We start from the raw sequence: 24,006 nt of genomic DNA, 5'->3' as shown, positions 1-24,006 counted from the left end.
GTGACCTTCTATGGTATCAACTGTAGGGTTTTTTAAGTACTCTCTTCTCCCCCACATTGCAACATACTTCTCCCCTGCATCCTAATTTTCCCACACAGGTCAAAACCTTCAGGTTTAGTACCCCCCCCCCCGCCAAAAGCAGAGGTTAGGGGGAAGGATGACCAAGTAGCAAATCCAATCAATACTGTCTTTTATGTATATTAATAAAAGAAGAACAGAACATTATCAGAGGAAAGTACATCAGGTCTGAATAACTGATTTAAATTGTCTTTATTTAAATTACATCTATTTTATTTAAATTTTCTGAAACCATTTTTTTATTCTATTTCCAGTACAGCCCATTATTTTACCATTGGTCATCTTTGTTGCTGTTAAGACTTATTTTGTTTGGTTGGTAACATTTAATTTTTTAAAATAAGCCAGAAGAATCTTAGAAGAATTAGCAGATTTCCCAGAACTACACAGATTCAGAGGATGGAATCTACATTATGGGTACAAAGCACCAACAGCAGAAGATGAGAAAGAAAATAACGGTTGTATCCCAGCAAGCCTTTCTTAAATTCTAGGTGAAGATATAAGACAAAAAAGATTCCCATTGCAGACATAAAGCCCTGGTGAATATAAACAGATGTGGTCTATGCACAGAAAGGCTACAAGGCATCCTTAGAGATGCAGATGGCAGATTCTCATGGGCTCTGCATTTTTACTGCCATCACTAAAGCAAGTGCTGAAGAAGGGGTAGAACTTGCAGGCTGTAGCCTGATGAAAAGTGAAAAGATGGGACATGTCCTTGGCATCATAGAAAGCCACCTTGCCCTCCTTGCAGTCCAACAGGACACCAACCCTTTTCACCAAGCGTAGGGGTTTGAGGCATACCTGGGGAGTAGCTGCAGCCCAGTATTCAGAGTTTTCCCGCAATCTCAGAGCCCAGTAGCCATTTTCGGGACACAGCCTGACTTTTGCAGTCCGATCTATGGAACCAGCTGCCACGCCTAGGTCCCATTTGGCCTTGTTGCCCACCCAGACCTCCCAATAATGTCTCCCGTTCTCAAAGGACTGTCTGGCCAACACATTCACACATTTGAGGAAACGGCGGGAGATGCTGGACACGGGGTAAGGCTTCTCTCTCTCTGTCACTGAAGTCAAGTCTTTGGCGAGGATCAGGTTAGGATGGGCTGATTCTGGACTGAAGGTCAGAGGTGCAGGAGCTTTGGGAGAGAGTGCATTGGAAGTAATCAGCATGCTGCCAATTGTGTCTAAGTCAATGGGCTTCTGATTCTGCCCCGTACCTACACCTGTTGCAAGTAAGGAAATTTACCTGGGCTGACAGATTTCAGCATCCTCCTCCAAAATATGTACTGCATGGGTCCATCATACTTGTTCATGAGCTGCTCAGGGCTAAAGGCAGGCAATGCTTCAACCTTCATGGCTGGCCTAGTGCAGACAGAAGGATTTACTAGGCAAAACAAGAGTCAGTCTCACATTCTCAAGTCCCAAAACCAAGTATAACAAATCACCAAGCTTTTCAAGTACAAGCTTGTGCTTCACAGGCCTGTGAAATAGATTACTGAGGGATGCATCTAGGCTACACTTTCTGCTAATGAAGGGGTAGGGGGTAATGTCTGCCTCTTCCTGCTGCAGTAACTTGATTGCTTCTCGAACAGCATTTCTTTGCATCATGCAGAGGTTGGAATAGATGACCATTGACCCTTAAGGTCCCTTCCAGCTCTATGTTTCTATAAGATTAGTGGGCTGCAGTTGGGGAAGGGGGAGGACAGGAACATTCTATTCCACCAACAGAAGCACTACACATTAACAGAAAATTTAATCAGGATCCAACCCTGAATTAAGAACTAAACAATTCCACAGGGCCTGCAAAAGGGAGCTCCTCCGCCAGGCATTTGGTTGAGGTCGACTGAACCACCGCTTCCAGTTGGCCCTCAAGCTCCCCCCCTCTACGACCAGCACTAATCGGTTGGCCACAGGGTCCAGTAGGAGTTGAGCTGAGGCTCTCACAATTTCTATTTTATGGTGTTATTGTTATGATCTTGTTAAGTTATTATTGTTATAATATTACTGCTGTTACTGTTACCTGTTACCATGTGTTAATTGTATCCTTCCCTGTTTTCTGTAAACCGCCTTGAGCCCTTGGGGAGGGCGGCATATAAATATAATAACAACAATAGCAATACTAATAAGCCGTTTCAAAAGAATGGGGGTACTGGAGCAATTGTAACAGTGACCTGGCTGTGGCAATCTGCTGTGTCATTAGATAGCTGGGATCCAAGACTGATATACAATATGCTATCTAGAAGACTCCCTTGTTCACAGAGTACAACGCCTGTGCCTACTGCCTTAGTGCACTACTAGAGCCTTTTTGAGAAAAAATGTTGTGAGTTTTTAGGGTAAAGAGGAAAAGGCCACTTACTAAATAACCAGTCAAAGGTATTGCTAATGTTGTAGCAGGAGTGACAGCTATTAAAATTGTTACTCCAGTGTCAGTGTCAGTTTTGAGAGCGCATTAGTAAAGTCAGCAGTCCTGTAAACTGGGAGTTTTTAAGAACCCAGTAAAATAGAGATCAGGGATCAGCTTGACATTGCACATTTGAAGAACAAGTCTTTTGTGATATGCAAGTGAAATTCTGACCTCTGCAGCCCAGTTATTTTCCCCTGCTTTTCAGCTGCTTACTGCCCTATGGTCAGAATAGCCAGACAAACACTCACAAGCCCCACAATAGCCAAGTACAAGAACTATGAAGAATGGCAGTACATACACACTGATGATAAAATTCAGGGCCATTCCGCACAGCTGGTAGAAATCCGTAATCAACACTGAATATTCCATTGCTGTGTGCTGTAGCGTTCCATTGTCATTTCACACCTGGCCAAAAACTCCATTTTCCTAGCAGGACTGTTTCTCCTCCAGCATTCCTCACCTACTTCCAGTTCTTGCTGAGGAGCAATGAAAACGCCACAAACTTCCCTTGCCCCTCCCACCTCGAGCCTGCCAATCAACCGGACAACCAATCAGCCTCGGCTAGCCACGCAAAGCCTGCCTCCCCCCCTCCTTTTTTTTAAAAAAAACACCGAAGTAATAATTGCAACACAATTTCATTTGTTCACAGGGGCATTGGTTATCTGTCACAGCTCCTTGTTCAAGTTTTGATGGTTTCATAGCACAAACATATTTAGAGACTGCTGTGCAAATCTTCCCAAACGGCAGCCTCTTCTCAGAAGCAAAGAGGTGATGCTTTGTGGCCAAAAGATTTGTCAGTGATAGGGAAAATGTATGCCTTGGAGAGTTGATTCCAACTGTGCTCTCTGCTCTTCCCTGGCAGTTAACTTGTCTGGATCTGGCAACCTAACCCCCCCCCAATCCCCTTCCAGCAGCCAGAGGGGAGCTGCCAACACTGGGGGGGGGGGTAACCTGTACTTTCCAGTCATTCATCTCCAGACTAGAGGGATCATTTCTCCTAGGGAAAATTTATGCTTTGGAGAATTGATTCCATCTGTGGTCTCTGCTCTTCCCTGGCAGTTAACCTGTCTGGATCTACAGAAGAAAACAGGGAACCTTTCTAAGGCAATATGTTTGTAATGATATATACAATGAGTAAATTCAATTTCTTTTACATCTTTTATATACCAGAAGGAACAACCATAACGGCTTCTAGATCAATTCCATTTTCATTGGCTTCATCAGTGGTTGAACCTCAAATCCTAAATTCAAAATGCACAGATTATTATTCATATTACTCAAATTAAACAATGCAGCAAAGAATTACCTCAAATTACCTCCAAAGAATTGCCTCCAAAAATAGTTTGTAGTATCAAAGGTGGCAAAATCCTATCGTCTTTTCTATAAAATTAACAACACAAATATACATCTAATCTTCTACATATCAATATTTGGATTCATATTGTCAAATCACAATGAATATTGAAACCTTACCTTATATTTCCAATTGTCTTCCCTTTCTCTCCCCATAGCAGACTCCCGATGAGGGAGGTGGGTAGACAGCCTCACAGGGAAGCTGGCAACCCTAAGAGGAAGACTCTGTGCACAGCAGTCTTGACCTTAATAAGGATTTTTATGCTGGTTTATTTGCCAGGCCAAGGTTGGAAAAAGTCAAGTCAGTTCCCATGTGTCTCCAGCCATTTACTTGTTCACTATTTACAGTTTCAGGCTGTAAATATTTATTTATATCTTTCTGCACTTTCCAGACTCACAGGACTGATGCTGGTCTGCCTGTCTGCGCCCCAGAATACAAACAGTTGCTGGTAAGGGCTGGCCATAGCCCATACCCCAGGAGGGACACACCTGCACCACTTCCTCCGAACTGCAGGCAAAAATGGCTCCTTTGAAGGCTGGACTCTGAGGCATTGTATGATTTTGAAGTCCCACCTCCAAACCTCCAGGAATATTTGTAACCCAGGGGTAGCCAACCTCCAGGTGGGGCCTGGAGAGCTCCTGGAATTACAGCTCACTTGCAGAGTATAAAAATCAACTCCCCAGGCAGAAAGGGCTACTTTGGACAGGGTTCTGGTAGAGAAGAAACATTTAAGGCCTTCCACACAGGTTGTTGTTGAATTGAAAGACTTGAGGCCCACTGCACAGGGTTCTTGTGCAGATGAAACAGGAGAGAAGTGAGAAGGGGCTTTTCTGTGGCCTCCCTGTCAGGCAACTGTTGGCAGAAGGGGATAGTCCCCCCCCTCAAAAGGAAGGCCCTCAGGCTCCCCTGCGTTGCTCTTGGAAAGACCTCCTCCCCTCAGTCAGGGTCTGTTAGAGGCTCCTTCCCAGCAGTTCTGAAGGGGGGAGGGGGAGCACTCTGCAGCCTCTTGCCAGCTCTGTCAGGGTTCTGAGGCAAGTTACAGTTGGACATGACAGTTAGGACAGCCTTGGGGCGAAAAGGGCTGGTGCAGCCTCTGTTCTCATCCCCCTTGGCAGCCCTGCTGACCTCCTCTCCCTGCGGTGGTCAGGAGCAGACTGGCAGCCAGACTGGACTGGGTGAACGGAATTTTGGTCTGTCCTGGTGAGGGGCCAATAGGAAGGCACTTTGCGTGCCTCCCCATTGGCTGCTTGGCCCTGGATGGACACTCAGAGGGCCCAGTCAGGAGCCACTTCGCAGCTCCTGATTGGGCCCTCTGAGTTTTTATCCTGGACAGGGCCCGCCCTAACTCCTCCCCAGGTGGCCTTACTCTTTTATTTAATAGGAGCGGTTAAAGATAATCTGTACATTTTGAATTTAGGATTGGAGGTTTCAACCACTGATGTAGCCAATGAAAACAGAATTGATCTAGAAGCTGTTACAGTTGTTCCTTCTGGTATATAAAAGATGTAAAAGAAATTGAATTTACTCATTGTATATATTACAAACATATTGCTTTAGAAAGGTTCCCTGTTTTCTTCTGTTGACTGTTCATTGTGAACCTTTCTTTTTTTGTACTTTAACTTGTCTGGATCTGGCAACCTAACCCCCCCCCCCCCCCGCATCCCCTTCCAGCAGCCAGAGGGGACCTGTCAACCCTGGGGGGTGGGGTAACCTATAGTTTCCAGCCATTCACAAATAAAAAACAAGGGGGGTGTTTTGCTGGAATTCTACAAGCGCTCCCCCCCCCAATGAAAAAGAACAAAATATAAAATGTGACACACGCGCTCACGTATAGAGCAAGGGAGCAGCCAGATAATTGAAAGGGTTCTGAAGAGACTTGCGAGTATGCGTTGCTACTCAGTTGTTATATTGCCAAGGTGAATCCCATTTTCCCAATTACACTGCTATCGCTACAAGTTGGCAGAAGTTCCAACATGAGCGCTGGTAGACTGTGGGAGACTGACAGCGTTGTCTAAAACGACAAATTTAAACCGTCAGGATCAACTAACAATTGTGCTATATTTCCCTTGTGAGGAATGACCCTAAATATGTCAGCTTCTGCAGGTTCTCAACAGAGGTGTGAGTCCAAAGCTCTGAAGCCACTTCTTGTTAGTATTTGAAAGCCTCTGAAGAGCTGTCTAAACCTATAATTTGTCACACTTCCCATCAGCTACTGAGCAGAAAATTTCTCCATCAATCCTTCATTACAATAAGCTAACAATAAGGAAATAAATGTAAGAGAGAACTCCACATTTTGTTATAGATCAGTTTGGTAATCCAGCAAATAAACAGAGCAACAATAACTTTAGGGCTGGCCCACAGCACAACTTCTCCCAGCTGGCCAAATGCAGCTCACCAGCCACAAACAACAGCATACCATAACTCCTGTTTTTCTGACTGCCTGGCCTCTAACCACTAGCCCCTGTGAATCACTTGGCAGGACATGATGTAGGACTGATGGGCTCAATTTGCGGAGGACTGTACCACCGAACCATTTGTACTACCACACCCTCTTACTGGTCTCCTTATGGCATTTCCTTGAAAGGAGAACCCCACTCAAGAATTTAAACCTGGGGACTCTGTTTTAATACCTTTAGTTTATCCAAGCCCAGATCTGCCTCTAGTATCTGATATTCACAGGGGAACAGATCTACCTACATTCCTTCAGTCTGCACACCAGACGCTCTTCAAATTGTTGTTCTGTGTTCTTTAAAAGCTCTAGTGAACATACTCACTGCTGTTAAAAACCCAGTCCCCCAGCAGAGAAGGTGAGATAAGAAGCCAGCAGAAAAAGAAGCAGATTTTTTTCTTTCCAGACACGTACCTGACAGCCACATTTCCCACCTGCAACGAGAAGAAAATTAAAAGTCACCTCACTAAGGCTTTACAGCTCTTCACGTAAATTAAACTGTCCCCTTTTTTTGCATCTGCACTGTAGCACAAGCAGAATTCTAACAAACCTATTTCAAGTGAAAGCTAAACCTGATGGGCATGGGCGTAGTCTGGGGTATAATTACTAGTTTCTGTAAGGGAAAGCAGAAAGAAGAGAGGAAGGAAGGTTTCCAGTTCTTTCTCTCTCTCTTCTGTTCAAAGCAGATACAAAAATCAAGACTGAGGACTGAAAAGATCTTCTATATACTATTTAAATTTTAACATTTCTATCCCATCTTATCTCCTTAAGACACAAAGCAAATAGTTGCCTGGTGAGAGACAATTGTTATCAGAGGACTTTCAGTAATCATTAATGAGGTCTACTACCCCATTTTAAAACTCCATTTCCATTAGGGAACCTTTACAAAGACAAAATGTCTCACACAGGATGAGTGGATTTCACTCTGCCTCAGCTCTAGAACCTTGAAGGGATAGCACTGAGAGACTAACTAGATGCCATGGTAACCAACTTGTGGCAAACACCATTTTAGAGGAGAATTCAACCAATCAAAAATTGCTGCAAGGGCTCCCACAGTGTAGAAGAACTATACAAACGATCCCCCGGCCCAATCTTTTCAAGTGCCAAAACAGTTGTATTGGGTTTCTAGTTTGACCCTGTAGTGGTTAAGAGAAGCAGACTCTAACCTGGAGAAAAGAGTTGGCTTTTATATCCCACCCAAAGGAGTCTCAAAGTAGCTAACAATCATCTTCCCTTCATCTGCCCACAACAGACATCCTGTGAGGTAGGTGGAGCTGAGAGAGCTCTGATAGGACTGCTCTGTGAGAACAGCTCGAACAGGAGTGTGACCAGCCCAAGGTTACCCAGCTGGCTGGTTGTGAAGGAGTGGGAAATCAAACCCTGCTCTCCAGATTAGAGGCCGCTGTTCTTAACCACTACATCAAGCTGGCTCTTGGTTTGATTCTCTACTCCTATTCCACATGAAGCAAGCTGGGTGGCACTCACAGTTCTGACTCAGCCCCACCTGCCTCACAAAGTATCTGTTGTGGGCAGAGGAAATGAAGGAGACTGAAAGCTTCTTTGAGACTCCTTGCGATAGAGAACAGCAAGGTCTAAAACCAATTCTTCATCTTTACCTTTGGATGAGATGTTGATGGCATGGCAGAGATAGAGGCAAGCTCAGGTTGTCTGGAAGCTTGCCAGGGAAAGGCCTCTCTTACAACAGAAAGCATTTAAAAAGGGCCACTTACTTCACTACATGTAACAAGTGAACACTAGAGATACCCCAATCTACCTTCCCACTCAAATATTACTGGCCATTAATTCTTTTTAAAACAAGTAATCCATTTACAACAACAGCATCCCCCCAACAACACTACTCTCTTGTGAGCTACCCAACTACCCACCTTACTCTTGCTGATTCCCATGACTTGAATAGAAAGAGGAAAAAAGATTAGACAGAAGAAAGACGAAAGAAAGACACAAGGATTCTTGCTGGTGTGAATGGTGTGCTTTCACTAGAATTATCACAAAGCAGGAACAGTCTCAACCAACCTACATAAAGAATCAGAGAGTTCCAGAAAACGAAGAGTAAAAAGCTTGAAATGCCTCCAAAGAAAGCCACTTATTTGCAATTCAAGGACGGAGGCTGGTCGATCAGAATTTGAGAAGTAACATGTTATTCATTAAAACATGTTATTGTTACGCCATTGGGTTGATCATTTCTTCGTTCTTATTATTTGAAGAGCATGTCTTCCACCCAAGAGTCTATGCCAATTCCCTTCCTGTCCCTCTGCAGAATCTATGGCATATGTAATCTAAGCAGCTAAGAAGACTTCAGGATGCTTCACCCTTCACCTCCAATTTGCCCCCACAAAAAAGCCATGAAGAGGAATCAAAGTGCAGAATGAAATAGGAAAGAATCACTAATCCTGGCCGCGCAGGATTACCATTGCAGATTTTTTAAAGATACTACGTTCTTAGTGCCAAATGTTTTGAAAAGAACCATTTTGCTCAACTTAATCTACAAGTCAAGGCTGCCTCTTTATTTACACTGTTTATAGATCAAGAACTTTGAGCTTCAGGGAATGATTTCCAATGGTGAGAAATAGGCTTAGATCCAGTCTGTGGATGGAAGGATTTCTTTCTGCAGGGCACAATTTTCTCACAACCCCCTCGCCCCCCATACACATGAAGCAGGTCCTCAGTTCTCCTCAGCAGCTGGGCTCCACTGGATCCAACCCATAATCATCTTGTGAACTTCCTGGCAAAAGCTCCCACCAAAAACTTACTGCACAATAAAGCCGCAGTAACCATGACAGCTACATTACTCGGTCAGTTATATTTTAAATTTGAGGATGGAGAAAAAAGCTATTTTTTGTGATTTGAGGGAGAGCGAAAATGATGGAAGCAGATATTCCCTTTCGATAAATAAAGAATTGCACAGCAGCCTCTCAGATAGTAAAGGAAAGGATATTGCCACCATCTCTGTGGCATCTCTGTGAAAAGGAGAGGGAAATGGAGGCCAAACAGAGATGCAGAAAGGAAAGCATATAAGAATGGTACTCAGAGGAATTCGACAGGAACATTTTCAGGTCTAAGTAATATTTAATAGGGTTACAAGTATAATAAAATATGTTAGAACTAAACATATTCAAAATGGAAAGGGTACATGCATTATAATGGTCATAAACTTCTCTATTTAGCTTCTTCTGCATTTCTCAGAGCAGTCTTAACCTGCCCCCCTCCCCTCTGCATCCAGATTATGAGTTTGCTCCCAAATAATATTTAGAGTAAGAAGAAAGTAGTGGGTATTATGGGTCCTTCAGTCACCTTTCGGGGGGGGGTGTCGTCTCCCTTCATCACTCTGTTACTATCTGGCAAAAATATTAAATAGATCTATGACATGGTGTTGAGGTCAGAATTATCCGCAACCTCATTGCGAGGCTGGCCCTTAGAAGCGTTAAAGATGTCACGTCATGTGCTACTTTTTGACTAGAGGGAGGGAGACCTGGGAAAAAAGTGGAAGGCTGCTTGGTTTTCAACACAGCTACACATTCTCTCCTGACAACTTATCATTTGTGCAGATTTTTCATAACACATGTTTGAGAAAATTCACCATTTTCTCTTCCCTACTTTTGGGACGAGCTCCCGGACGAGATCAGGGCCCTGACAGAGCTTAATCAGTTCTGCAGGGCCTGCAAGGAGGAGCTCTTCTGCCAGGCATTTGGTTGAGACCAGACATAACCAACAGCGACCAAAGGGCCCCTGCTCCCCCCTCCCTCTCAGAACTCCACCAGAATACTCTGGACCTGTTTGTATTGTTGCACTATTGTTTTGTTTATTGGTTACACTACTATACTGTTATATGTTTACAATTATCAGATATTATTGCACATTTATCAAATGTTCTATAGACTGTTTCATGTATTGTTCTTATGTTATTATGTAAACCAACCTGACCCCCCGGGGAGGGCGGTATATAAATATAATAATAAATAAATAAGATGAGAGCCAGTTTGGTGCAGTCATTGCAGTACTGGACTATAAACTGGAAGACCCAGGTTCCAATTCCAACTCTGCTATGGAAACTCAATGGGTGACTTTGGTACAGTCACACTTTCCACTTCATCTACTTTACAAGGCTGTTGCAAGGATAGCTAGGAAGATGGGCGAATGACCTTGTAAGCCACCTTCATTCCCCATGGAGGAGAAAAACAGGGTATAAATATATCTGAATAAATAAAACTAACAATATTTTAAACTGTCCCTTCTCTTGATTATGGTTCCTATTGCTTTACGTGTTACCCAAGTTCCACTCAGATTTTCTAATGCACATAAAAAGAGGATGCTTCATTTGATGTCTAAACCCACAGGATGCAATGCTACGATCACTGCATTACTAATAAAGTAAGCAGCAAAATTCCGTTCCTGTTACTGTCCTGAAAGCTCAAACCCCCTAATCCCTTTATGAATTGGCTCAGGGAATCTCACCTCCAGGAACTGTGAGTTCCTCAGTTTTTCAAGGTTTTGCTGAAGATGCTCCATGTTCTTCTTAAGCTCATAGATCCCCTGATCTAGGCGTGCAGACTCTCCTTGCAGTCTTATTACCCATTGCTCTTCCTCTCTGGCCAATTCCATCAGCACAGTTCTTTCTTCTTCCTCCAGGACTTGATGAAGGTGCTCAAATTCTGCCCGGATCTTTACGTTTAGCTCACCAGACACTTTCTGATCAGAGGTAAAGATCACATGAAACAGGTAAAAGAACGTGAAGCACAAACACATCCACATACATGCACAGAGTTACCCACACTCCAGGTCCCAAAATCTTTGTGGGTGAGAAAACAGATGATTGCTAATAAGAAAACAGCACACTGTCATCTTTATGAAAACCATTTATATCAGCGTCAGTCTACTGTCGCTGAGCAGTGTCTGCCAGGGGTATGACTTGTAATATTTCTACAGCTTGGGGAGTCTTCAAAGGCAACTTGTGTAGTGAGCTCTTCCTATACAGCCAGATACTTCTGGTCAAACCACCTTTAAAATTCAAGTGGAACTCTGACATGACTTCTCATACAGTGCAAAGAGCTGGGAAAACAATACTCTCTAAATGAGCACTAGTACATGGATCACAAATTCTTATGTGTTCTGTCCAGCCAGGCAGCCTTTAGCTAGAGTACCGAGATATTCTCCTCTGTTGCTTTAAGAGATAAGATGCTGGGAACTGTAGTAAGTTAGCTCTTTCCTTTGTTCCCCAAATGTGATTGGAAGATAAGCCCAATTTGCTGGCTAACAGCCAAGGCGGGAAAACGCCCCTTCCTCTCTCTTTCCAAACTCCTTTGCTAGTCTTCAGCCACCCAAAGTAGATGGAATATGCACTCTTTTTCACCAAACGGAACCTAAAAAAACCACTTTCCTTTAGATCTCCTGCCACCATGTAAGTCTGCTGCTATGAGATGCCTAATAAAGTGATCTATAAAGAATTTGGTGTGTGACGAACACTGTATGTCGAAAGCCATTCAGCTCGGCCTGTAGGACAGAATATTATGCACGCTTCAACAGTTTGGGTTGCAGCCTAAGCTGACAACTTGAAATGCTTAGGAAAACTTGGTGCAATTCAGTTCACAAGACAGAGGTGGACATGCAGGGAATTGGTAGTTCTAGCTTGTAAATTACTTGTCAGTATTACCACATAGGTACAAGGATCATAGAATCATAGAGTTGGAAGGGGCCATACAGGCCATCTAGTCCGACCTCCTGCTCAACGCAGGATTAGCCCTAAGCATCCTAAAGCATCCAAGAAAAGTGTGTATCCAACCTTTGCTTGAAGACTACCAGTAGGGGGGAGCTCACCACCTCCTTAGGCAGCCTATTCCACTGCTGAACTACTCTGACTGTGAAAATTTTTTTCCTGATATCTAGCCTATATCGTTGTACTTGTAGTTTAAACCCATTACTGCGTGACCTTTCCTCTGCAGCCAACGGAAACAGCATCCTGCCCTCCTCCAAGTGACAACCTTTCAAATACTTAAAGAGGGCTATCATGTCCCCTCTCAACCTCCTTTTCTCCAGGCTGAATATTCCCAAGTCTCTCAACCTATCTTCATAGGGCTTGGTCCTTTGGCCCAGATCATCCTCATAGCTCTTCTCTGTACCCTTTCAATTTTATCTACGTCCTTCTTGAAGTGAGGCCTCCAGAACTGCACACAGTACTCCAAGTGTGGTCTGACCAGTGCCGTATACAATGGGACTATGACATCTTGTGATTTTGATGTGATGCCTCTGTTGATACAGCCCAAAATGGCATTTGCCTTTTTCACTGCTGCATCACACTGCCTGCTCATGTTTAGTTTACAATCCACAAGTACCCCAAGGTCTCGTTCACACACAGTGTTACCTAGAAGCGTATCCCCCATCCAGTAGGCATGCTTTTCATTTTTCTGACCCAGATCCAGAACTTTACACTTCTTTATTAAATTGTATCTTGTTCTCATTTGCCCATTTTTCCATTGTGTTCAGATCTCGTTGAACTCTGTCTCTATCTTCCGGAGTATTTGCCAGTCCTCCCAATTTGGTGTCATCTGCAAACTTGATGAGTAGTCCCTCCACCCCCTCATCTAGATCATTAATAAATATGTTAAAAAGTACTGGGCCAAGCACCGAGCCCTGAGGTACCCCGCTACTCACTTCTCTCCAGTCTGATGAAACACCATTGACAACAACTCTTTGAGTGCGGTTCTCTAACCAATTCCCTATCCACCTGACTATCTGAAAATCCAGATTGCAGTCCTTCAATTTATCCATCAGAACATCATGGGGAACCTTGTCAAAAGCTTTACTAAAATCCAAATAAATGACATCAACCGAATTTCCCCGATCCAGCAAACCTGTTACTTGGTCAAAAAAGGAAACCAGGTTGGTCTGGCAGGACCTGTTGGAGACAAATCCATGCTGACTTCCTTGGATCACCAAATTGTCCTCCAGATGTTTGCAGATCTCTCCCTTTAATATCTGCTCCATTATCTTCCCCACAACAGAGGTCAGACTCACTGGTCTGTAGTTTCCCGGGTCATCCTTCCTCCCTTTTTTGAGGATGTCACAAGGGATTACCTGGGAACAAAACTTATAGGTATTCTCTGGTGTGAAAGAGTTTTATTGTAATTTTCATATCATCATGGTCACAGTCCCCATGCAAGGAACTGCCCCATGTTATGTTACTTTGTAAATAGCAGTTGAGGCCATCTGTCCTTCCTCATCAGCAGCCGAAGAACAGGATGCAGTTGGTTATTGACAAGCACCCCCTGTTCTCTTCCTTTTCCTTTTCCTCCCTCAGATTTATCCTTCTCTCTTTGGCCATCTCCCTCCCTCCTTCCCACCTCATTCCTCCTCTCTCTAGCAGCATCCGCCACTCCTCAAAACATTCTTTTAGTCCTGTAGACTTGTCCCTTTTAGACTCAGGTTCTTGTCTCGCTTCCCTGATCTCAATTCCTGTAGCCTTTCTCACCTCTTTTCCCCACTTCACCCTTCTAAGGTCACACAGGGCTGACTATATCTCATTGGCACAGCTCTGCCTCCAGACACATGCCACAGCTGGAACGGGTAGTTAGATCTCTGGCCCCACATGCACATTCTGGCCTCAATAGTTTTTCTGTAGCCAGTGTGGGGTGGGGAGCGGGGCTTCTCCACAGCAAGTACTGCCATCTGCTCTCTCACCTGGATTCTCATTTGCAACTGTCTACCTGCTCTGGGTGAAAAATTCCCTCAGGGCTCTGCACAGCCAAGAGAGTCCTTGTCACTGCCACTAATGCTGGTGGCCCCTCACAGAATGAAGGAACCTACAGCGGAGTCTTCAGCAGATATAGTAGCTCTTTCACCAAAGCCAGGTAGCAACTCCAAGCACTGGGTCTTGAAAGGGATATTAAAGTAAGCCCGCTCCAAAAGAACAATATTCTCAGTGTACAAGAAGGCTTTCATAAGATTAACAAAATTAGAATCCTACTTTTCCCCTTTTAGTAATGAATTCTTTATAATGACAGGCATTTTTTTGGGAATCAAATAACTCTTTGATTCTGAGTGTTAAGCAATTTCATTAAGAGAGTGCAGTAACATTTCTTCAAAGAGAATGAAAGGGGAACTCTTCTACAACCCCTTGATCTATCGATATAGTGCTTAGATCAAAGTGTTGTGGCACATCTCAGCGCTTCCCCCCTCTTTTTGCAGTATTTTACTGCCAAATCAGAAAGTTTCAGGAGAAACTGAGGTGGCAAAAACTTTGCACAGAATGAGGCTGTATCCACACAGTGAGGATTTTCCATTTCTTTTTCACTTCATATGCATTTGCATTGGCAATAAGGAATCCTCAGAAGCTGTCTGAGCATTTTCCTCTTTCAACGGCCATTTTCACAGCACCAGATGCTTTAAAAATAGAGGTAACTGATACTGCTCTACAGAATGCTAACACTTCAATGCTCTATTGCCATGTTCTGCTGTTTTTTTAAATTCTTAGGTTTTTAATTCTTAGTTTTTATCTTTTTTTAAAGGTTTCCATTTGCTTTTGTCGCAGAAATAGAAGGGGGAATTCCCCAACTTCCTTTCCTCTTGCAACTCTGCAGTGAAAAGACTAGATACCGTATTTGCCGGCGTATAAGATGACTGGACATATAAGATGACCCCCCAACATTTCCACTCAAAATATAGAGTTTGTTATGTACCCGGCCCGCCCCTGCATCTCCCTGTGACCGGCAGTAGTGTGCAAGTGCACATGTGTGAGCTCTGCGTAGACAAGGGGCAGGCCGGAGCACCATTGCTTCCCGCAGAGCAGAACGGGCCGGTCATGCTGAAAAGGCTGGCACCCCTGTCTCGCTGCTGATGCTCGCCGCAGACTCGCTGATGAACCGCCATGGCTGCGCTGGATACCGTACGATACTGGATGGTATGTAGAATGAGGTGGGAAGGCATCGGGAGGCCACTATGGGCAGCTATGTCTATCCCAACTGAAGTGCACCCGGCGTGTAGGATGGCCCCCCCCCCCCGCCCAACACTTGGAGGCATGTTTTTCAGGGGGGGAAAGTAGTCTTATATGCCAGCAAATACAGTAATTACTTTTTATATAAAAAGAAAGCTTAAAAAAGAATTAGGAGGCACTAATAGATTGAGACAATAAATGGTTATAACATTATAGCACTATACATCAGAATACCAAATTCCAATTATGTTTTTTTTAAGCCAAAAAAACGAACAAAACACCCACTAGTGATTTGGAAAGGAAATTAACAGCTACGAAGAGCTGAGACATGGAAAATGGTGCTGGTTAGGGCAGGATCTTTTAAAGTGTACCCATCGCATCCAGATGGCTTGCTAACACACGTAAGACTGAATTCTTTCTGGAAAGATGATACTAAAGCTGGTTTGAAACAAGTATTGAGGATGGGGAAATGCTGGAAAGTGCACTATTAGAGGACAAGTTTCATGGATGTTTTAAAAAAATAAACTCAGCTTAGCTTGCAACCCAAGGTGAAGGAAATCTTCTGTGCAGCTGCAGCCTGAAAGACAGGCACACTTGGAGACTGAACACCCCGAGTCAAATCTACTTTTCTTTTGCTGTGGGAACACATTGTAGACTGAGAATGGATATACTGGTGAAACCTTGACTGCTGAAAGGAGCCCTGCTGCAAAATTCTTTGATTCTGAGCAGAATCCAAAGCAGCATTTATGAAGGGCAAAATTACTAATTCTGCATAACAGACTCAAAATACAGAATGCTTTATGTGATATTTCCCATCAGGCTTAAAGGAATCACTTTTCAGTTTCATCAGAAGTGCCCTTATTCGTGCATTAGGGAAAAATAAATTAAAGTGCTCTCCCTCATGATTAGCTTTTGATAGTGTTGTGTTATTTTGTTCACCTCTGTTTAGTCCATTACCCTCTGTGCATCTACAGTTTACATCTCCCTGGTAAACCTGGTAATTCAGATGCTACAGTCATGAGCCTGCAAGACGGTGCTCTTCCACCAAGCATTTGGTTGCAGCTGGGGGGGGGGGGTGGCCAGAGTTTCGGTCAGGGGGTCCCACCCTAGCTGAGTATCCTTGTAATATAATAATAATTAGTGCTGAATTTGTTTAGCTGGACTTCGTAGATTCGAATTGGGTTAGATTATTTCCATCATCTTGTGGGTTAAGATATGTATTGTTTACTGTTATAATGGGTTTTTATGGAGTATTTGTTAATGGTTTTAATTGTTAGCTGCCTCGAGGTGACAAAAGTCATGAGAGGGGGGATATCAATCCAAGTACCTGTCCCTCTTAATAAAACAGTAAAAAGGGTTGAGCTGGGCTGAGTCCGGGATCAAAACTCCTGGATTGGCCCCTTGGCCCCAGAATGACAAGCAGAGGGGCCAATCGGAAGGTGCAAAGTGCCTTCTGATTGGGCCCTCACCAGGACAGACCAGAGTTCCAGGGCAATCTGGAGAAATGGCTGCCAGTCTGCTCCTGACTACCGCAGGGAGATGAGATCAGTAGGGCTGCCAGGGGGGATGAGAACAGAGGCTTGGACAGGCTGTGCCAGCCCTTTTCACCCCAAGGCTGTCCTGTCTTGTCCAACTGTAAATTGTCTCAGAACCCTGACAGAGCTGGCAGGAGGCTGCAGAGTGCTCCCCCTCTCCCCTCCCTTCAGGCCTGCTGCGAAGGAGCCTCTGACAGGCCCTGACTGAAGGGAGGGAGGCGTTTCCAAGTGCAGCGCAGGGGAGCCTCAGGGCATGGGGGTGGGCATTGTTTTTGAGGGGGGGATTTCTCCTTTTACCAAACGGCTGACAGGGAGGCCACAGAAAAGCCCCTTCTCACTTAAAATACTGCTCTGGCCGGGGGTTAGATACAGCCAAGCCTTGTGTCTTTCTTCTTTGCAACTCTCTGCAGATTTGAGGCCACTGCCCAGCGTTATTCTGCAGATGAAACTGGTTCTTTTGTCTCCTGTTTCATCTGCACAACAACCCTGTGCAGTAGACCTCAAGTCATTCAATTCAACAACAACCTGTGTGGAAGGCCTTAAATGTTTCTTCTCTACCACAACCCTGTCCAAAGTAGCCCTTTCTGCCTGGGGAGCTGATTTTTATACTCTGCACGTGAGCTATAATTCCAGGAGCTCTCCAGGCCCCACCTGGAGGTTGGCTACCCCTGGGTTACAAATATTCCTGGAGGTTTGGAGGTGGGTCTTCAAAATCATACAATGCCTCAGAGTCCAGCCTTCAAAGGAGCCATTTTTGCTTGCAGTTCGGAGGAAGTGGTACAAATGTGTCCCTCCAGGGCTATGGGCTATGGGCTATGGTCAGCCCCTACCAGCAACTGTTTGTATTCTGGGGCACAGACAGGCAGACCAGCATCAGTTCTGTGAGTCTGGAAAGTGCAGGAAGATCTAAACAAATATTTACAGCCTGAAACTGTAAATAGTGAACAAGTATATGGCTGGAGACACATGGGAACTGACTTGACGTTTTCCAAGCCCTTACCAGTAACTGGGGCACAGGTAGACCAGCATCAGTCCTGTGAAACTGAAATAACTTTTTTCAACATTGGCCTGGGAAATAAAAAAACAGTATAAAAAACCTTACTAAGGTCAAAACTGCTGTGCCCAGGGAGTCTTCCTCTTAGGGTTGCCAGCTTCCATGTGAGGCTCTCTACCCCACCACCCTCATAGGGAGTCTCCTATGGGGAGAGGAAGGGAAGACGATTGGAAAATACTTTGAGACATCTGAGGCCTGCTGGGTCTTTGCGGCCCATTCCCAGTTCTCTTAGATCTCTCACAGCCACACATCCCTCACAGGTTGACTATTGTGGGAAGACGAAGGGAAAAGTTGTTGTAAACCGGTTTGAGACTCCTTTGGGTAGTAAACAACAGGGTACAAAATTCCATTCTTTTTCTAAGGAGCAGCCATGAAAGAAGCATGTGGGCACATAACATTTTAACAACAGTGAAAAAATGGAGAAGAAGGAACAGGGTGGACACCTGTGTACTGTGACTACCCCATATGTATTAGGGCAGAGGGGTATTTCAGTGTCCATGGCCTAATTCACACAAGAAGGGATATGATGCTGAACTGGGGGGGATGGGTTGCCATGTAATCTTCCCCTAAGAAGAGTCTCCAGTCTGATTTTCCCTTCACATATCTGAAGACATGGCTCTGGAAAGCTTATCTGTAACCACTATGCCACATTTCCCAAAGGTCAGTCCTCTCCCATACACAATGAACATTCCACACCATAGGTTCTTGACACCCATATCTCCACACCCATGCCCTCATTTGTCACCACGCCACCACAACCTCCCACATAACACACACATTCAACCCCATGCCCTTACAGACTGGACAACTCCTCCTCTTCCTCTTCCCACTGCCAAGTTCTAGCACTCGTTGTATTCCTGATTACAATGGGCTTTACCCCTAGTAAATAAATTACTAAACAAACAAAGAGTGTGGTAATTCTAGAACGCACAGGTCTTTAGCGCTACTGTTGCAGATTGGTTGCAGGAGTGTATCGCTATCCGGAGGGTGAATCCACTTTTCTGGATTCCCCTGAAAGCGCCACAACGAAGCGCTTTTTGCTGATTGGTTTCAGGATTGTTGCAGATTGTCTACGACGTCGTGGGTTATGGCAAATTAGTAGCGTTTTCAATTAGCAACCATTGTGCTATTTTGAAGCCGTGCGAAATGGCCCTAGGAATTCCTGGATTTGCCCCTAGTAAATAAATAAGTCCCAGGTGAGAACATAGCAGTGATGCTCAATGGCATCAAAGTTGTCTTGGTACCAATCTTTCCCTCATATTCAGTTGTTGGGTTTTGTGAAGGTGTCTTTGGAAAAAGCCTCTGCTGCACACTGAATATGAGGATTTCCATAGTGAGCACCAGTCTGTACTGTGAGTGATTAGAGTTAATTTTGAATGCAAATTATTCCTTCTGAAGTACACATGTATTGTGACTTGCCATTAACAATGCCAACTAGCAAGCAATGCTTGTTAAGCTAGGCCACCAAAGTTCTTTTGATGTTGCTGACAGCCTTCATTCTCAACATACAAAATATTAGAAGTTGTGCCAATGTATCCTTTTGCTTATTACTACGATCCTGAAAAGGGGAAATAGAAATGCAACTCACCATAATGCCAGGCCTGTCTAGGGCACAATTCAGCTCACTGAGAAACAATTCAGCTCACTGAGCCTGTCATGTCAATGAAAAGTTTCTTCTGCCACCACCCCTCTCCCTGGCATTACCTGAAAATCTGGGGATGCATGTAAATATGCTTTCACAAATACACCTCCAGATGCCCGGGGCACGAAACCTTTAGACCATGCTTGAATGGACACAAACATGGGAAATTGTCTGGGCAGGAATTTGGAGTACCAGGTAGCAAGGGAGACAATAATTACATTTTAATATTATGAAATATATAAAAATAACAGAAGAAAAACAACAGAAGAAAAAGCAGCAACAGAAGAGTTGCTGCTTTTCTCTACCCAAAGGAGTCCAAGTGGTTTATAGTCGCCTTCCCTTTCCTCTCCCCACAACAGACATCCTGTGAGGTGAGTAAGACTGAGAGCCCTAATATTACTACTTGGTCAGAATAGCTTTATCAGTGCTGTGGTGAGCATGCTAAATGAGGGGAATTATTAAACTACTACAGTATAATTTTTATTGTTGAAGCAGAAGCCATAACAACCAAACAAGCTAAAACAGAACTACACATCATACTGAGTGACAAGTAACCACACTCACTTTGTCCACAATACATAGTGAAAATAAAGTACAATCAGTAAGCAAGTTATAAACCATAGCTAAAAATTATTGTTGCAAAGTGAAATAAATGAAATAAAGGAATTATGAATAAGTTACAGTAAGGATACCCCAGCCATACTAGTGACAAACATTTCCCTGATAATTATAGATACGATTAACTTAGCAACCATTAAGATGACAGAAGGGATTACATCTGCCAGTTACTAAACTAGATGGTTCAGTCATCAGATGACCTATCAAATCACACAAGTATTTTGGAAACAAGCAACAATTAACACTTCATATAATTCCGAGTGGAAGCCATCCTAGTTAGAATGGGCGGTATAAAAATCCCAATAAAAATAAATAAATAAATAAATAATCATCCAGATTTCTCTGAGTGGCACTCAAAATAGTAAGGGAAGAAAAAGTTTTGGATGTAGAGGGTGAGTAGGCAACGATTGAAAAGGAAGAAAGAGCAGAACGTTTCACTTTGGAAAACTTCCAGAGTAAATAGAGAGTGGGAAAAATAAGCCTTCTCAAAGACCCAAGCCTGCCCCCCCATCACCAGTCCTTTTTGCCTGAGCAGCACCCAGCCCTGTGGATCCTCGAGGTTAAATGCACACAAATAATTTTAAAACTACCGCACCTTTGCACTCATTTCTCACGCTAGCAAAGTTATGCTCAAATTCCTACAAGCTAGGCTCCAGCAATATGTGGACCGAGAACTTCCAGAAGTACAGGCAGGATTTCGAAGAGGCAGAGGAACTAGAGATCAAATTGCCAATATACACTGGATCATGGAGAAAGCTAGGGAGTTCCAGAAGTACATCTACTTCTGCTTCATTGACTATGCTAAAGCCTTTGATTGTGTGGAGCACAACAAATTGTGGCAAGTTCTTAAAGAGATGGGAATACCAGAGCATCTTATTTGTCTCTTGAGAAACCTATATGCAGGTCAAGAAGCAACAGTGAGAACTGGGCATGGAATCACTGATTGGTTCAAAATTGAGAAAGGAGTTCGGCACAGCTGTATACTGTCACCTTGCCTATTTAACTTGTACGCGGAGCACATCATGAGAAAGGTGGGGTTAAATTGGAATCAAGATTGCAGGGAGAAATATCAACAACCTCAGATATGCAGATGTTACCACTCTAATGGCAGAAAGTGAGGAGGAACTAAAGAGCCTGTTGATGCGAGTGAAGGAGGAGAGTGCAAAAGTTGGCTTGAAACTCAACATCAAGAAAACAAAGATCATGGCATCCGGCCTTCTCAATTCCTTCTTAATAGATGGGGAAGAAATGGAGGTAGTGACAGATTTTATTTTCCTGGGCTCCAAGATCACTGCAGATGGGGACTGCAGCAAAGCAATTAAAAGACGCTTGCTCCTGGGGAGGAAAGCTATGGCAAATCTAGACAGCATCCTAAAAAGCAAAGACAACAACCTGCCAATTAAAGTGCGTCTAGTCAAGACTATTGTCTTCCCAGTTGCAATGTATGGCCGTGGTTGGACCATAAGGAAGGCTGAGTGTCAAAGAATTGGCTTTTGAACTCTGGTGCTGGAGAAGACTCTTGCGAGTCCCTTGGACTGCAAGGCGAACAAACCGGTCAGTCCTAGAGGAGATCAGCCCTGACTGCTCCTTAGAAGGTCAGATCCTGAAATTCAAATACTTTGGCCACCTCATCAGAAGAAAGGACTCCCTGGAGAAGAGCCTAATGCTGGGTACGATTGAGGGCAAAAGAAGAAGGGGACGGCATAGAATGAGGTGGTTGGATGGAGTCACTGAAGCAGTACGTGCAAACTTAAATGGACTCCGGGGAATGGTGGAGGACAGGAAGGGCTGGGGTATCATAGTCCATGGGGTCTAACAACAACTACAATACATTTAATATTTGACTGCACACCTTCTTGCATCATAAGAATCCAGGCTGTAGCCTAAGGTGCTCTATACTTTGCAGTCCATTATGATATAGCGCAGCATATATAGCATAACATACTAGCATAGCATACTAGCATGGCATATGCATAAAATTAGTACAGTTTTTCTCTGATCTACATCTTTATTTTAGCTTTTTGCCCTCTGGCATCAGGTGGTCCTTGGGATCTGATCAGGTATCTGCAGGAAGGCCCAAACTATGGACACCTGTGAGCTAGAGCAGACCTACTAATAATCATGTTACCCATTGAGGGAAATTAGGATGCTTTGCTGCACAGGTCTCTCTTCTATAATTTCAGATGCCTCTGATCATGCTGGTTCCACAAACTAAGCTCAGGTATAAACATACAGCTTGGGCAGATACAGCTTCTGTACAGAGGACCTAATAAATACATGGAAGTTGGAAGGCAAGATGCAAGTGTTCTCCCTCCCCGCTCACTCCTCATAGACTTGTCAATTGCGCATGACTTGATTTTGTATAATAAGCATTTTTAGCGTGAATTTCCTCATTGCTAGAGTCCCACTGCTTTACTGACAGCTTTCTTAGTACAGCCACCATGCATATCTGAATCTTTTTGGATCTGAATCTATTCTAGAACTATAAAGGAACAAATTAATTTTTTTTAAGGATGGCATGATGCTTAAACTCAGTTTATGTTGACATCTCACTGTTGATAACATGGAAGATATTTTTGATAATTGTTGATAATTTATGATGGGTGCCAGCTGTTGAATATCATGATATGGAAAGAAGATTTATTACCACAGTACAAATCGTTTAGATGCACGGAGTGGAAGGTTCACATTCGGTGCGGAATGGCGGCAGCTAAGATCACCAATTATGCACACTGCAGGTGGCAACCGGGTGCAGAGTCAACATATGCCGACGAAAAAGCCACGTTAGCTAGATGCAGTAGAAAGTGGAGCTTCCCGGGACCAGGGTGCAACCAGAAGCAGCTCCGGAGTAGCTGCGTGCATAATCGGATACTCTGGGTTTTGCTGCCGTTGCGTTCCTTCCCATGAGTAAGCGGTTTGCTTCGCTTCTTCCTCCTCCGTGTTCTCCATGCTGCCGTTTCAGCGGCTGTGCATAATAGGCCATAGTGGTTAGAAGCACGGACTTCTAATCTGGCGAGCCGGTTCGATTACCCGCTCCCCCACATTCAGCCAGGTGGGGGACCTTGGGCTTGTCACAGCACTGATAAAGCTGTTCTGACTGAGCAGTAATATCAGGGCTCTCTCAGCCTTACCCACCTCACAGGGTGTCTGTTGTGGGGAGAGGAAAGGGAAAGTGACTACAAACCGCTTTGAGACTCCTTCGGGTAGAGAAAAGCAGCATATCAGAACCAACTCTACTTCTTCTAAGACACTCTGGGTACCTGAAAGAAAATGGTAATTTAAATTGTATTCTTTACAAAGAGCAAATGCTCAAAGGACATAGAGTTATCATCAAGTTCAACAATATTTGATAATTACTGTGGCTGCACTTTCTTTTCCTTCTGCTCAGTGGGCCATGTGGGAGCTTCCAAAACAACTGATTTCTAACACAGAAAACATGGTTTGTGGTTAAAACTAAGGGCCATTCCGCACAAAGGGCAATGTGGCTAAATCTGTGTGCTATTGAAAAGTGCTGCAGGCAAAAGCGGCAGATCGCAGTAATGCACACAGCCGTTTCTTGCGAAAAAAGGTTCTCCCACTAGCAATGTTCTCGTAATGCACAAGTTTCCGGTCTCGCCAAAATCGCAATAGGGGAGGTGATATTTTTCCATGCTTCCTCCCACCCCTTTAACTGTTGTGTTCGTGTTTTCCTTTAAGAACTCTTTTTTAAAAACCCCAAAACACCTGTAGCAACGCATATTCATTCCAGGAGCTGGCGCGTAATCGTTTACAGGCTCTTCAAGTAAAAAAAAAAAAAATCCCCCCCCCCCCGTGGGCGAGATTTGTGGCCGAAATTATGGGCAGTGTCGAACAAGGGGCTGTATTGTGCTTGGGAACTTTAAAGACACTTGCAATAGGGAGCTTTGTTTACTTTTAATCACTTCTGTGGAGGGAC

General features: G+C 44.0%; 2 protein-coding genes across 4 annotated transcripts in view; one reads left to right on the top strand and one right to left on the bottom strand.

The window, feature by feature from the left end:
* The window catches only part of LOC143832340 (neuropeptide Y receptor type 2-like), a 212,468-nt gene that overhangs the window by 10,908 nt on the left and 177,554 nt on the right, over window positions 1-24,006 (top strand). The window lies entirely within an intron of this gene.
* Window positions 174-24,006, bottom strand: part of LOC143832341 (zinc-binding protein A33-like) — a 33,003-nt gene continuing 9,170 nt past the window's right edge. For all 3 annotated transcript variants that reach the window (XM_077326595.1, XM_077326597.1, XM_077326596.1), the window contains 4 exons: window positions 10,753-10,986; window positions 6,694-6,713; window positions 1,319-1,434; window positions 174-1,208 (listed from right to left, as the gene is read on the bottom strand). In XM_077326595.1, coding sequence (XP_077182710.1) covers window positions 664-1,208; window positions 1,319-1,434; window positions 6,694-6,713; window positions 10,753-10,986 — 915 coding nt within the window. In that variant the 3' untranslated portion in view covers window positions 174-663. The remainder of the gene's footprint in view (window positions 1,209-1,318; window positions 1,435-6,693; window positions 6,714-10,752; window positions 10,987-24,006) is intronic.

Source organism: Paroedura picta, chromosome 3, assembly GCF_049243985.1.
Source record: "Paroedura picta isolate Pp20150507F chromosome 3, Ppicta_v3.0, whole genome shotgun sequence".
NCBI classification, from domain to species: domain Eukaryota; kingdom Metazoa; phylum Chordata; class Lepidosauria; order Squamata; family Gekkonidae; genus Paroedura; species Paroedura picta.
The sequence above is the reverse complement of the archived record's forward strand: the minus strand, read 5'-3'. Positions and strand labels throughout refer to the sequence as shown.